This window comes from Thamnophis sirtalis, unplaced genomic scaffold (assembly GCF_051295495.1).
Source record: "Thamnophis sirtalis isolate CommonGarterSnake01/CBP01778 unplaced genomic scaffold, rThaSir2_p1.2 scaffold_15, whole genome shotgun sequence".
Taxonomy (NCBI): Eukaryota; Metazoa; Chordata; class Lepidosauria; order Squamata; family Natricidae; genus Thamnophis; species Thamnophis sirtalis.
The window spans coordinates 40,678,687-40,692,899 of NW_028261395.1; the positions used below are offsets into that span (position 1 = coordinate 40,678,687).

The 14,213-nt window shown below is 44.9% G+C and overlaps 1 protein-coding gene across 1 annotated transcript in view; it reads right to left on the minus strand.

Annotated features, from left to right (window-relative positions):
* Positions 1–14,213, minus strand: part of PEX14 (peroxisomal biogenesis factor 14) — a 137,227-nt gene that overhangs the window by 66,472 nt on the left and 56,542 nt on the right. Inside the window, 1 exon segment of the mRNA XM_087702442.1 lies at positions 5,004–5,088. Within this exon segment, the coding sequence (XP_087558568.1) occupies positions 5,004–5,088 (85 nt within the window).

A 14,213-nucleotide genomic window follows, 5' to 3' on the forward strand; every position in this document is an offset into this window, starting at 1 on the left:
CATCTTGACCCCTCCGTGGGTGGTGCGCTTATAATGATACATTGGTTAGGTGCGCGTGATGCAATGGGGTGTTTTGAACCCGCTGTTGTGCAAGCTGCAAAAGCCTGTGGGAATTGCTGCCAGAAGCCAAAATAAATAAATAAACAAAAGAGATAAACTTATCTGCACGGCATCACCAATAGTCTGGCTACGGGCTAATATCACTGAATAGTATGGCAGGTGGGAGGAATTGCCTCTAAATAACTGATTTTTCCTGATTTAGGGAAGGGGAGAAAAAAAATCAATTCATTTGTTTATTTATTATTTTAGTCCTGTTTTTTTAAACAGCCTACCACGAGAGTTTGAAGACAGGGGGAAAAAGTTAGATGAAATAAAGCTATTAAAGAGGAACTGTTAAAAGTTGGGACGCTGTGGCTCAGTGGCTTAAGTTGCTAAGCTCGTCGATCAGACGTTCGGTGGTTCGAATCCCTAGCGCCGCGTAACGGAGGGAGCTAACCGTGACTTGTCCCAGCTTCTGCCAACCTGGCAGTTCGAAGGCGCGTAAAAAAATGCAAGTAGAAAAATAGGCGCCACCTTTGGTGGGAAGGTCACAGCATTCCGTGCGGATTTGACGTTGAGTCATGCCACCCACATGATCACGGAGACGTCTTCGGACAGCGCTGGCTCTTCGGCTTTGAAATGGAGACGAGCACCACCCCCTAGAGTCGGGAACGACTAGCACGTATGTGTGAGGGGAACCTTTACCTTTATTAAAAGTGAAAATGGTTTGGGGATGCTCCCCCCTTGTTTTTTTTCCTGATTTAGGGAAGGGGAGGGGGGGAAATCAAGTCATTTGTTTATTTTTTTTAGTCCTGTTTTTTTTTTAAACAGCCTGCTACGAGAGTTTGAAGACAGGGGGGAAAAGTTCAATGAAATAAAGACAGCTATTAAAGAGGAACTGTTAAAAGTTGGGACGTGGTGGCTCAGTGGCTAAGATGCTGAGCTGGATTTTGTGACGACCAAAACTGGATGCACGACTCCAGGGGAGGTCCTTACTTGATATAATGGTGAAGATTCCCCTTGCACATATGGGCTAGCTGTTCCTGACTCTAGGGGGCGGTGTTCATCTCCGTTTCAAAGCCGAAGAGCCAGCGCTGTCCGAAGACGTCTCCGTGGTCGTGTGGTTGAAGGCGCACGTAAGAACGCTGTTCCCTTCCCACCAAAGGTGGTTCCTATTTTTCCATTTGCATTTTTTACAAACTTTTCGAACTGCTAGGTTGTCAAAAAGCTGGGATAAGTCACGGGAGCTCACTCTGTTATGCGGCGCTAGGGATTCGAACCGCCGAACTGCCGATCTTTCTGATTCACAAGCTCAGCGTCTTAGCCACTGAGCGGTACTAATACAGCTTTATAAACAGATTACATGGACCTCAGATACACACACACACACACACACGTCCATGAAGCTGGTGGCAGGGGAGCGTGTCAAAAACCTTGGAGACATTTGTCTCTAAATGGCTTTTAAATACCTTTTGCTTATGAAATCTTAGCCTCATCCAGAAACACCGAGGGGGAAGGGAGGAATGAAAGGTAAGGAATTATAACGGGGTCATTTTGTTGAGATGTAAAGATAGTTTTAGAATAGGGCATACGAGAGAAAGGGAGTGTCAAAGGATCTCTTGGTAGGTATAGATTTCGCATCAGGTTACCGTAGGCAATCAGTATAGCTTTTAGGTTTAGCTTTCCGCTGCTTCATTGCTCCGATGATAGAGTAGAAATCCCAAAGCGTTTATGATTAATTACTCCCCGTAGATCCACATATTTCAAAGAAAAAAAGAGAGAGAAAGAGAGGGGGAGAGAGGGGGAGAGAGAGGGGGGGAAAGAGAGAGAAAGAGAGGGGGAGAGAGAGGGGGTGAGAAAGAGAGGGAGGGAGGGAGAGAGAGAGGGGGAGAGAGAGGGGGGAGAGAAAGAGAGGGAGGGAGGGAGAGAGAAAGGGAGAGAGAGGGGGGGGAGAGAAAGAGAGGGAGGGAGGGAGAGAGAAAGGGAGAGAGAGAGGGGGGAGAGAAAGAGAGGGGGAGAGAAAGAGAGGGAAGGAGGGAGGGAGAGGGGGAGAGCGAGAGAAAGAGAGGGGGAGAGAGAAAGAGAGGGAAGGAGGTAGGGAGAGGGGAGAGAGAGAAAGAGAGGAAGAAAGAGAGGGGGAGAGAGAGGGGGGAGAGAGAGAAAGAGAGGGGAAGAGAAAGAGGGGGGAGAGAGAGAAAAAGGAGGAGAGAGAGAAAGAAAGGGGGAGAGGGGGGAGAGAGAAAGAGAGGGAGGAGAGAGAGAGAAAGAGAGAGGGAGAGAGAAAGAGAGGGAAGGAGGTAGGGAGAGGGGAGAGAGAGAAAGAGAGGAAGAAAGAGAAAGAGAGGGGGAGAGAGGGGGGAGAGAGAGAGAAAAAGGAGGAGAGAGAGAAAGAAAGGGGGAGAGGGGGGAGAGAGAAAGAGAGGGAGGAGAGAGAGAGAGAAAGAGGGAAAGCTGTGTGGCAAGAAAGAATATTTGAAAAGTGAAGAGATTCAAAGGCCTAATTTTTATAATGCAGAGGACGCTGAAGGCAGAGAATTTCACACAAATTGTTGAGCACAAGTACAAACCAACCTGTGCACACAAACACAAATCCAAAGTTTGCCCTCTACTTACCAATTACTATTATGTAATCGATTCGTTTATCACGTTTTTTAAAAATCACCTCACCTCTGATCATCTAGCAATCCCTGCTAGACATGTTAGGATCACAATACCCAAGATCCACAGCCAGCATGGTCTGGCCAATATCTGTCAGACGCCACAATACTTGGCAAGAATGCAGGAATGAACTAATGGTCTCCTGCAAACTCCACTCCCCTGTCGCTCCTCTCTTATTCCCTATGGGAGGGGCCATTCACCATCCACCTGTGGCCTTACTCCCAAGTCAACCCCTGTTCCTTAACTATTCCCTTCGTCTGACAGCTGTGCGCATGCGCACACTGGGAACAGGCTCCAGCTGTCCTTCTGCCTCACTGATGTCTGACTCTGAAGGCAGCTGATAGCTGGCATACGGCTCTGGCCCCCTCTCTGCCTCCGACACAGAGCCCTCATCAGAGCCTTCCCCAGACTCCAGGACCGGCCCATCATCCTCCCCAACCTCCTCACTGTTCAAATCTGCAGCCAGCTCTGCTGGCTGCTGGCGGGCCACAACAGATATTGCCCGGGGGTTCACATAACCTCAGGGCTTCCATGCCAATATTTGGGACTGGCCACAATTATACAGGTGGAGGTTAAGTGTGACTAAATACATTCTTTGGCAAAAAAAACCATCTCAGAGCATCTTGGCCTGGCATGGGAATTTTTCTTTCAAACATGTTCGGACATTCTACATTGAAGGGGGTTTAAAGGAAAACAGAAATATTCAACTGCGCCAGTCCGTACAAAAACTGCATTTTGCAAGCAGTGCAGGATTTATAACCTCGGTGCATATCTATTCTTTAAACCCCCGAACAAAAAAGTCTTCTGGGTTTTCAATTTTAAAACTTTATAGATGGTTCTCTTGAAGCTTTAGAGCGTCACTTTTCTTTTTTTAAAAGAAGGCAATTCGTTTAACCTTATGGGCAAAAGGATATGTTGCAAAGGTACGAACCTGAGCCAACTTCCACTTGCTGGAAAAGAGGGTGAATTTATCAAGATGTAGGCCTTCTTTGCTTCCCCCCCCACCCAAAAAAAAGAACTCAGCCGTCAATCGCTTGCCCTTTCTGGCTGTGAATGGCAGAGTGACCCCCCCCCCCACTTTAACCCCCGGCCTTGCTGCCGTCTAGTCTCGCAGCCTGCCTTTTACCGAATGGGCTTCGCTCACTTCTGAAGTTGCTGGCCGTTTCATCTGGCCGGCCGGCAGTGAATGCCGTGAATGGCTCAGAAGGAAGCCAAAGGAAGCCCTTCCATCTTCTAAGAGGAGCTGGGCACTTCAGAAGTTTGCAATGCAAGCAGTTTTAATGGGTCTCGTCTCACTGGCTTTTGCCCCGCTCGCCTAGGATCGGTAAATGTTCCCGTGCTTTTAAAATCTTTGAGAGTTCAAGAGGACAGCAGAAGGGAATATAAGGGGGGGGGGTTTGAGGGGAGAGCCAATGTGGCCATTCACAAGAAAAGGGAGGGAGGGAGGGAGGGAGGGAGGGAGGGAGGAAGGAAGGAAGGAAGGAAGCAAGGAAGGAAGGAAGGACTGTCCCACTGTCAGCTCATGATGCTTGGATAGGAGAGATGCAGCTCAGAAGGAAGGGATGGCGGGATGGAGGGAGAGGGAGAGAAGGAAGGAAGGAAGGAAGGAAGGAAGGAAGGAAGGAAGGAAAGAGGGAGGGAGGGAGGGAGGGAAGGAAGGTGTCAACCATCCCACTGTCAGCTCATGATGCTTGGATAGGAGAAATGCAGCTATGACAGAAGGTAGGGATGGAGGGAAGGAAGGAAGGAGGGACGGAAGGAAGAAGGGAGGAAATGAAGGAAGGGAAGAAGGAGGGAGGGAGAGAAGGAAGGAAGGAAGGAAGGAGGGAGGGAAGGAGGGAAAGAAGGGAGGAGTCAATTGTCCCACTGTCAGCCCATGATGCTTGGATAGGAGAGATGCAGCTCAGAAGGAAGGGATAGAGGGATGGAGGGGGGAGGGAGGGAAGGAAGGAAGGAAAGAAGGAGGGAGGGAGGGAGGGAGGGAGGAAGGGAGGGAAGGAAGGTGTCAACCGTCCCACTGTCAGCTCATGATGCTTGGATAGGAGAAATGCAGCTATGACAGAAGGAAGGGATGGAGGGAAGGAAGGAACAAGGAAGGGAGGAAACGAAGGAAGGGAGGAAGGAGGGAGAGAAGGAAGGAGGGAGGGAGGGAAGGAAGGAAGGTGTCAACCGTCTCACTGTCAGCTCAGGATGCTTGGATAGGAGAGATGCAGCCACGACAAGAGGGAGGGAGGGAGGAAAGGAAGGAAGGAAGGAAGGAAGGACGTAGGTGGAGAATTAACTTTTCACATTGTATATTGCAATACCTTTTTTCTTCAGAAATGTTCTTCTATTTGAAAGTGCGCTTTGGCGAACTCGCGGATTTTGTAAAAACTTCACTGCTGTGGCAATCTGTAGAGCAGGCAAAAAGGTGGAGAAAAGAAAAAGAAAAAGGAGAAATTTAAAATAGGATTCGTCAGAATTTTCAGATTCCAACCCAATCACGCTTATCAATGTTTTACTCCAAATACCTGGCGACCAGTAACTTTAAGGACATCAGTAATTTAACTTTCGAGGCAGATCTGTTTATCAGAGAGTAGCAAAAGGTCACTTTTTCTGCCCCATAGCAGAGATGTTCGTTTCAAATCAAAAGGTGACGAATTTTGAAGCTTGGAAAACCTGAATATGAACAGTCAAAGAAAGAGGAAATGAAGGAGTGATGGGAAGTAACCATACTTACTGTAAGTGGTACTTTTACAAAGAATAAGACGGCAATTTGTCGGCCACTAAAGATGCAAAAATCTAGATATGGATATTTAACCATCCCAACATGCCAAGATGTGCGCGGTTGAAATTGATTTCTTAAAACAACAAAAAAGGAGAGTAAGATAGCTAAGGCAAAGGTTCCCCTCGCATCTATGTGCTAGTCGTTCCTGACTCTAGGGGGCGGTGCTCATCTCCGTTTCAAAGCCGAAGAGCCAGCGCTCTCCGTGGTCATGTGGCCAGCATGACTCAACTCCCAAAGGCGCATGGAACGCTGTGACCTTCCCACCAAAGGTGGCTCCTATTTTTCTACTTGCATTTTTTAACGTGCTTTCGAACTGCTAGGTTGGCAGAAGCTGGGACAAGAAACGGGAGCTCACTTGGTGATGCGGCGCTAGGGATTCGAACTGCCGAGCCTTTCGATCGACAAATTCAGCGTCTTAGCCACCGCGTCCCAAGGTAGCTAACGGCAGGAGCCAAAAAAGGAAGGCAACATTTGATCTTTGTTTCAGCCTCTCAGAATTCCTATCGTTCTACACGGGGATCTAATGCTCCGCAAGAGTTTATGATCTCTTTTTTTCCCCTTCTGCAAAAAAAAATATAAACCCGGGGAATTTCGGCAGCCCAGAGAACGCCGCTTACTTTGAAGAGCGGAGCTGGCCCAAACACTTGTTTTGATCACTCAGTAGCTGCTTTCCTCAATCTGGCTCCCTTCCGGCACACTGAATTAAACACCTATTATCCCAAATCACTCGGGATAAAAATGGCCTAAAGTCGCTTTGTTAATTAGTATACGTGTTTGCTTTTTTTTAAGCCCAAAAGGAGCATGGAAAGTATGTTTTAGCAAATGGCAGCTTTCAAGCCCTCGGGGGGAGGAGGGGTATTGCCTCTTTCCAGAAGCCAATCGGGGATTATCAAGGGAGACCACAGTGGCTTCGGACAGAATAGAATAGAATAGAATAGCAATAGAATAGGAATAGGATAGGAGCCGATGGGATGGAATAGGATCAGGAATAGAATAGAATAGAAATAGAATAGAATTGGAAAAGAATAGAAATAGAAATAGAATAGGAATAGAACAGGAATAGAATAAGAAATAGAAAAGAATAGAATAAAATAAAATAGAATAGAATAGAAATAGAATAGAATAGCAATGAAATAGGAATAGAATAGGATGCAATGGGCTGGAATAGGATCAGGAATAGAATAGCAATGGAATAGGAATAGGATAGGATGGGATAGTATAGGATTAGGATTAGGATTAGGATTAGGATTAGGATTAGAATAGAAATAGAAATAGAAATAGAAATAGAAAAAGAAAAGAATAGAAATAGAATAGGAATAGGAATAGAATGGGAATAGAATAAGAAATAGAAAAGAATAGAATAGAATAGAAATAGAATAGAAATAGAATAGGAATAGAATAAGAAATAGAAAAGAATAGAATAAAATAGAATAGAAATAGAATAGAATAGCAATGAAATAGGAATAGGATAGGATGCGATGGGATGGAATAGGATCAGGAATAGAATAGCAATGGAATAGGAATAGGATAGGATGGGATGGTATAGGATTAGGATTAGAATAGAAAGAATAGAAATAGAAAAGAATAGAAATAGAAATAGAATAGGAATAGAATAAGAAATAGAATAGAATAAAAATAGAATAGAAATAGAAAAGAATAGAAATAGAAAAGAATAAAAATAGAATAGGAATAGGAATAGGAATAGGAATAGGAATAGAAATAGAATAGAATAGAATGGAACAGGAACAGAGCAGAGCAGAACAGAAAAAAACAGAATTCGTTACTGGCCAAGTGTGATTGGATAGAAAAGGAATTTGTCTTTGGTGCAGATGCTCTCAGTGTACATAAAGAAAAAGAAAAATAGAATACATTCATCAAGAATCATAAGATATGACACAGTGATAGTCATAGGTTACTAATAAGCAATCAAATCTTACTAGGAAACAAATAAAACAATAGAAATTGTAAAGATACAGGCAACATGGATATAGCCATAAGTGGGAAGAGATAGATACTAGGAAGGAAGAGAAGAATAATAGTAATACAGTCTTAGTAGATAGTTTGACAGTGGTGAGGGAATGATTTACTTAGCAGAGTGATGGCATTCGGAGAAAAAACTGTCCTTGTGCCTAGTTGTTCTAGTGTACAGTGCCCTACAGTGTCGTTTTGAGGGTAGGAGTTGAAACAATTTACGTCCAGGATGCGAGGGGTCTGGAAATATTTTCACAGCCCTCTTTTTGACTCCTGCAGTGTGCAGGTCCTCAACGGAAGGCAGGTTGGCAGCCATTGTTTTTTTCTGCAGTTCTGATTCTCCTCTGAAGTCCGTGTCTGTCTTGTTGGGTTGCAGAGCCAAACCAGGCAGTTACGGAGGTGGAGAGGACAAGACTCCATCATTCCTATGTAGAACAGAATCAGCAGCTCTTTGGGCAGGTTGAGCTTCCTGAGTTGGCGCAGGAAGTTGTGCTTTTTTGTTGATGTTTTTGACGTTAGGGGTCCATTTTAAGTCTTGAGATATGATAGAACCTAGAAACTTGAAGGACTCTACTGTTGATACTGCGTTGTCTAGTACTGCAAGAGGAAGTAGTATGGGAGTAGTATCCTCCTAAAATCTACCACCATTTCTACGGTTTTGAGTGTATTTAGTTCAAGATTGTTCTGGTTGGCTAATTGTGCAACCTCCCGTCTGTGTGCAGATCCATCATTGTCTCGAATGAGACCAATCACAGGAGGATCGTCATTCTGATTGCAGATTGGCCCTTTTACTTCCAATTCTGGGTCCTGTCCTATATAATCTTGTACGAAAGATGGGTTTGGAAGACTTTGAAGTAAGGGGGGGGGGACTCAACCCCAGGTGTATCGCCGTAACTCCAGGGAAAGTGGGCCTTCACCTGGTTTCCCAGAGAGGCATCTTAGGTCAAAGAGTAAAAGTTTTGATAGCTTTTAATGGGTCTTTTGATGTACTCCTTGCGCATTCCATCAATGTTGTGCATGCGTGTTCCATCTCCCCATCTTAAATGGCATCTCTTATTTCTTTAAATACATTAATCAGTCCTATGTAGGCAAAACTGATCCATCGGACAATGCAATAAACATGAATTATCATCTATCCAACATGCATAATGGGCTTAAAAAAAAAAAAGAACCGTAATAGCAGGTGTAGTTTAAATGATTAGCTATTACACCTGCGGTGAGTCTGATTCAATTGGGGGAAATCATCTTTAATAGGTTAAAAGGTTTAGATCACCCGGCTTCTCCCTTAAAGTGGCTGTAGAGAGGGTATGATGGAGTGCGCTGTCATTACTAATTCATTTAAGAGAGAAAAAAGCATGTGGGGAAATATAGCAAGGAACAGCATTCTAAGAGCCAATCTAATTTAGACATCAGGTAAAGCAGAGGAAAAAAAACACCTTTTTAAAAAGCATGATAAATGAATTTGAGAGGGGAGATGAAATTCATATCTTCTTCTTTTTTCTTTTTTAAAAATTTTAACGGGAAATTTGACCAAGTCCCAGCATTCTTGGGATCGAACAGAAAAATAGATGACCCGGGAAAGGGAGGAAAGGGGGAGGGAGGGGAAAGGAGAGAAGAGATGGAACGAGACAAAGCCGTCTCTTTAAAGTTTAGCCTCCCCATCATTTCAAATCATAAAATAATACGCACCCAACCAGCCCGCCTTTCCCCGCGCGGCGTGTTTAAAGCGTCTCTTTTTGATCTTGTTTATGCCCCCTCGTTGATCTGCCTCGCTGGAAATGCCAGCGATGGGGAAATTGCACATTTAAGCGGCACGGGCGCGGCGGCACGAGAAAGGCAGAAGGGATAAACAGTACAAATTAATAACCCTGCGGGGCGGAAAGGGGGGAAAAAGAAAAGTGCTGAAACAAGAGAGATGTCCGAATAAGCAGATATGGAGATGTGCCAGCGTTATCAAAAGCGACTTTGCTCCCGTTATTAATCACCGGCTCCTCCTGGAACTTTTCGACGGCCCTCGTCCTATTGCGGCTGAAGGGGGTGGGGTGGGGGGGCAAGGCCGAGACCAAAATGCTTGCTCAGGCTTGGCAGGAGGACGAGGCGAACTTAAAACACACACACACACACACCAAACAACTCACTGTTTGTACAGCTTCATTAACTTAAGTTTAAAACTCTTTGGCTCGAGAGCAACAGCATTTATGGACTATCAACCGTTAAGGGATCGTTGAATAAGGCCGAGCAGAGATTCCCAACTTTTATGGGCCACTGGGGGAGTGGAGGGGGAGGGGAGGGGATGAGAAAGCCATTGTCCAGTTGGACGCGGTCCTAACCCTCCTTAATCAAACGCTGTTTCCTATATTTAAGAGTGAGAGAATCAATGGACCAAAGGTTTTATTCTATGAGTTTTCCTGCCTAGTTTTCGGAGAACGTGATCCTGGGGAGTAGTGAAAACAGAGGCAAACTTTACAAAAAAGATGGAGTAGAATAGAATAGAATAGAACAGAGGAGAGGAGAGAATATGAATAGGATAGAAACAGAATAGAATAGAGTAGAGAATATGAATAGGATAGGAATGGAATGAAATGAAATGGAACAGAAGTGAAGAGGGAAGAACAGAACAGAATAGAGAATATAGGATAGAAACAGAATAGGAAGAGGAAGAGGAGAGAATATGAATAGGATAGGATAGGATAGGAATGGAATGGAATAGAATAGAATAGAAAATATGAATAGGATAGGAATGGAATGGAAGAGAAGGGAAGGGAGAAGAACAGAACAGTATAGAGAATATAGGATAAGATAGGATAGGATAGGATAGGATAGGATAGGATAGGATAGGATAGGATAGGCAAAGGCATAGGCATAGGAAGAGAATATGAATAGGATAGGAATAGAATAGAATAGAGAATATAGGATAGGGTAGGGTAGGCATAGGCATAGGTATAGGCTAGGAAGAAAAGAGAAGAGAGAATATGAATAGGATAGAAATAGAATAGAATAGAGAGATAGGATAGGTTAGGATAGGAATAGGAATAGGAATAGAGAAGAGAAGAGAGAGAATATGAATAGGATAGGAATAGGAATAGAACAGAACAGAATAGGAAATATGAATAGGATAGGATAAGATAGGAATAGGAATAGAATACAGAATAGAATATAAATAGAATAGAATAGTTGGAAGGGACCATGGAGGTCTTCTAGTCCAACCCCCTGCCTAGGCAGGAAACCCTCCATCACTTCAGACAAATGGCTATCCAACATCTTCTTAAAGACTTCCAGTGTTGGAGCATTCACAACTTCTGGAGGCAATTTCTGTTCCACTGATTAATTGTTCTCACCGTCAGGAAATTTCTTCTAACTGTCAGGAAATTTCATTACTAATAGCTGCAAAGAAAACAAAACTTGATATTCTTTTATTGGCACAGCTTGAGGAAGGTGGGTACAAAATACCATTCTGGTTCCTCTTTAAATGCCTTAAAGTCTCTAAAAAGGTTTTATTGGGGAGACAAGCTCACTGCCACCTAACTCATACACAGCCTACACGGAGATTACAACTGATCTTAAAGTTTACACAGAACCCCTGGATGTCTAAATTGCTTTGCTGACCTATAATGGAAGGAAGAGAGCTTAACACCCACCCCTCTCCTAGAAAAATGAAATATTTTGCAAAATATTTTTTTAAATGCAGAATATTATATTTCCCTAAAGGAGAAGCATGTTTTTAAAGACAAAGAGCAGCTCCCTGTGCCCAGCATATATTTGGTGCCCATTGAGCAGGACTGGGCCAGCCTATCTACAAGAGAATTAGACCTTCAACAAATAGAATACATGTCTTTGCCACAGAAACAGGAAGCTCAAGGGCAAAGTCCAATAAAGGGTATAAATAACCCTCTCTCTCCACTCCATGTGGTCAGCTGCACAAGGATCTCGAACCCATGTGGTCCTGTCCATCAATAAACCATCTTTCCCATCAGCCTCCCTGTTTCCAGTGTCTTTCTCCACACTCAAGCCAGATGGAGATGTCTTCCAACAGAACTTTTCTACCCCAAATTCACAATGTTATTTCCGATAAGCAGGACCAGAGCTCAGTTTTGATTCCACGCACAGGGCAGAAGAGGGGGGGGGGGAAACACGGCATAGCCCCATGGGATTAACCAATAGAATACATGCCCCATGGAAGCACCCAATAGAATACATGCCCTTGCCACAGGAACATAATCCCATGGGAGTAACCAATAGAATACATGCCCTTGCTACAGGAACAGGAAACTCAAGGGCAAGGCCCGGGAGATAACCCTCACTCTCCACTCCATGTGGTCAGCTGCACCAGGATCTCAAACCCATATGGTCCTGTCCATCAATAAACCATCAGCCTCCATGTTTCCAGTGTCTTTCTCCCTGCTTGGAACTAAACTCAGATGGACACGTATCTTCCAACAGAATTTTTCTCCCCCAAATTCACAATATTATTTCCAATAAGCAGGCTTTGATTCCATGCACAGGAACGGAAGAAGAAGGAAAAAAATGGCAGGGAGGTTACCGCGAAGGGAAGAAGAAGCCCAGCGCAACAGATCTACTCCCCAATAAAGCCGTTCTATCAAAAAATGAAATCGCTCCATTAACAAGAGCTAAATTATTTAAAAGGCCTCCTCCATCATCTTTTTGCTAAAGGCCTATTGATTGAAAATGACATTACAAAATTATAGCTAAGAAAGGAGAGGCATTCCCCTGCTCCTGCTATCAGACACAGCTTCTGTAGAGATATCCTTGGCTGCTATGTCTGCAACACGCAAAAAACACACCCATTATCTACATCCTCAAATTCCCAGGGACCATGAAAATACAGTCGGTATGAGGGATTTTGCCACGGTTATCTTAAAATCGTTACTGGCTCTGCCTTCTCTGGAAAAATCAGTACTCAAACATTATCGGACTCTTGCTTCCGAGATCAAACCAATACGCCCGACATTGTTTGCAACCCAAGAATTAACCCTTTTGCTTAGTTCGCGCAATAATACCCTGTTTCCCTGAAAATAAGACAGGGTCTTATTTTCTTTTGGCCCCCGAAATAAGCGCTTGGCCTTACTGTCGGGGAGGTCTAATTATTTTTGAGGTGGAGAAGGCAGCGACTGTGGTCACCCGGTGGCTGCTGCTGTGTTACAATATTATCAGGGACGGGAAATTTTCAGGGGAGGGCTTATTTTAGCGCATGCGCTCAAAAGCCCGATTGGGCTCATTAGACGGGGAGGTCTTATTTTCAGGGAAACAGGGTACTGAAATATAAAACAGCCACCTGGGCTGAATAGGTAAACTATCTTCAACTTTCTCCAACGCAGAAATAAAAGATTACAAGTAAATCAGTCTTGGACTGTGATAGGACCGGAGTGTCTAGATTTGAGAGCTGCTAAGGCTTCGGGTGAATTAAACCGCAGTCACAAACTTTGTCATTCTCAAGTGTCCGTTGTGAGATCTATAGGTAAAGGTTCCCCTCGCACATCTGTGCTAGTCGTCCCCGACTCTAGGGGGCGGTGCTCATCTCCATTTTGAAGCTGAAGAGCCAGCGCTGTCCGAAGACGTCTCCGTGGTCGTGTGGCCGGCGTGATTTAATGCCGAAGGCGTACGGAACGCTGTTCCCTTCCCACCAAAGGTGGTCCCTATTTTTCTACTTGAGTTTTTTAACATGCTTTTGAACGGCTAGGTTGGCAGAAGCTGGGACAAGTCGCGGGAGCTCCCTCCGTTATGCGGCGCTAGGGATTCGAACCGCCAAACTGCCGACCTCTCTGATCGACGAGCTCAGCGTTTTAGCCACTGAGCCACCGCGTCCCTTACCCGGTGACATTCATTTGAGGGAGATTTATTCCCTGCTAAGTGGGAATAGAACTACACTTTTTATGAATCATGTAGTTTAAATCCACAGCAAAGATTGACTTCGATAAGTCACCGCGTCTCACTTAGTGCCTCTGGGGCAGCTCTAAAACACCCATTCCTTTTGAATGGTAGATTGACATGGACTGGGTAGTTTAAGTGACGGATCTGCTGGGATTTAGTTCAGAAGAAGCACGAACCCACCTCATAATGTCGTCATGACCTCATGGAGAAAGGAAAGGAGTATCTACTTGCTCCTTTTGGGGAGGGAAGGTGAAAAAAAAATGCAGTGTTTTAAGCCAGGCAAAAGGGAGGGGAGGGGGGGAAATCCCCACTCTTGTCAAGGCTGGCTTGACAAATATGGCCATCAATGGCACAAGGAAATAGTTGCAAAGCAGCTGTTAATCAGGGTAACACGTTGAGGAACGCTGATGCTAGCAGTGGTGGAAAAATGCAAGAGGCTAATTATGAAACAATATATCTTGCTAAAGAGACGTCGTGCCTCTAGATTCCAGATACAGCTTTTCTCAGAATAAAAATCCTGGGTTAGCTGGATCGGCACCCATCTATGTACATGTTGTGGCCTGCCCGCAGCTGGCAGCAGAGTCGGACAGCGAGGAGGTTGGGGAGGGGGGGGGAACATGGCCAATCCCGGGGGCGGAGGGAAGCTCAGACGAGGGCTCTGCGTCGGAGGCAGAGCGGGAGCGAGAGGGCAGCGAGGCAGAAGAACAACTGGAGCCTGTTCCCGGTGTGAGCATGCCCAGAGCTGCAAGAAGACAAGAACAATTAAGAAAGCAGGGTCGACTTGGGAGTAAAGCCACACCTTGGAGGTGATTGGCCCCTCCCGTAGGAAACAAAAGAAGAGCGAATGGGGAGGGGGCTTTTGCAGGAAACAATCCGTTCCTTTGGTCGT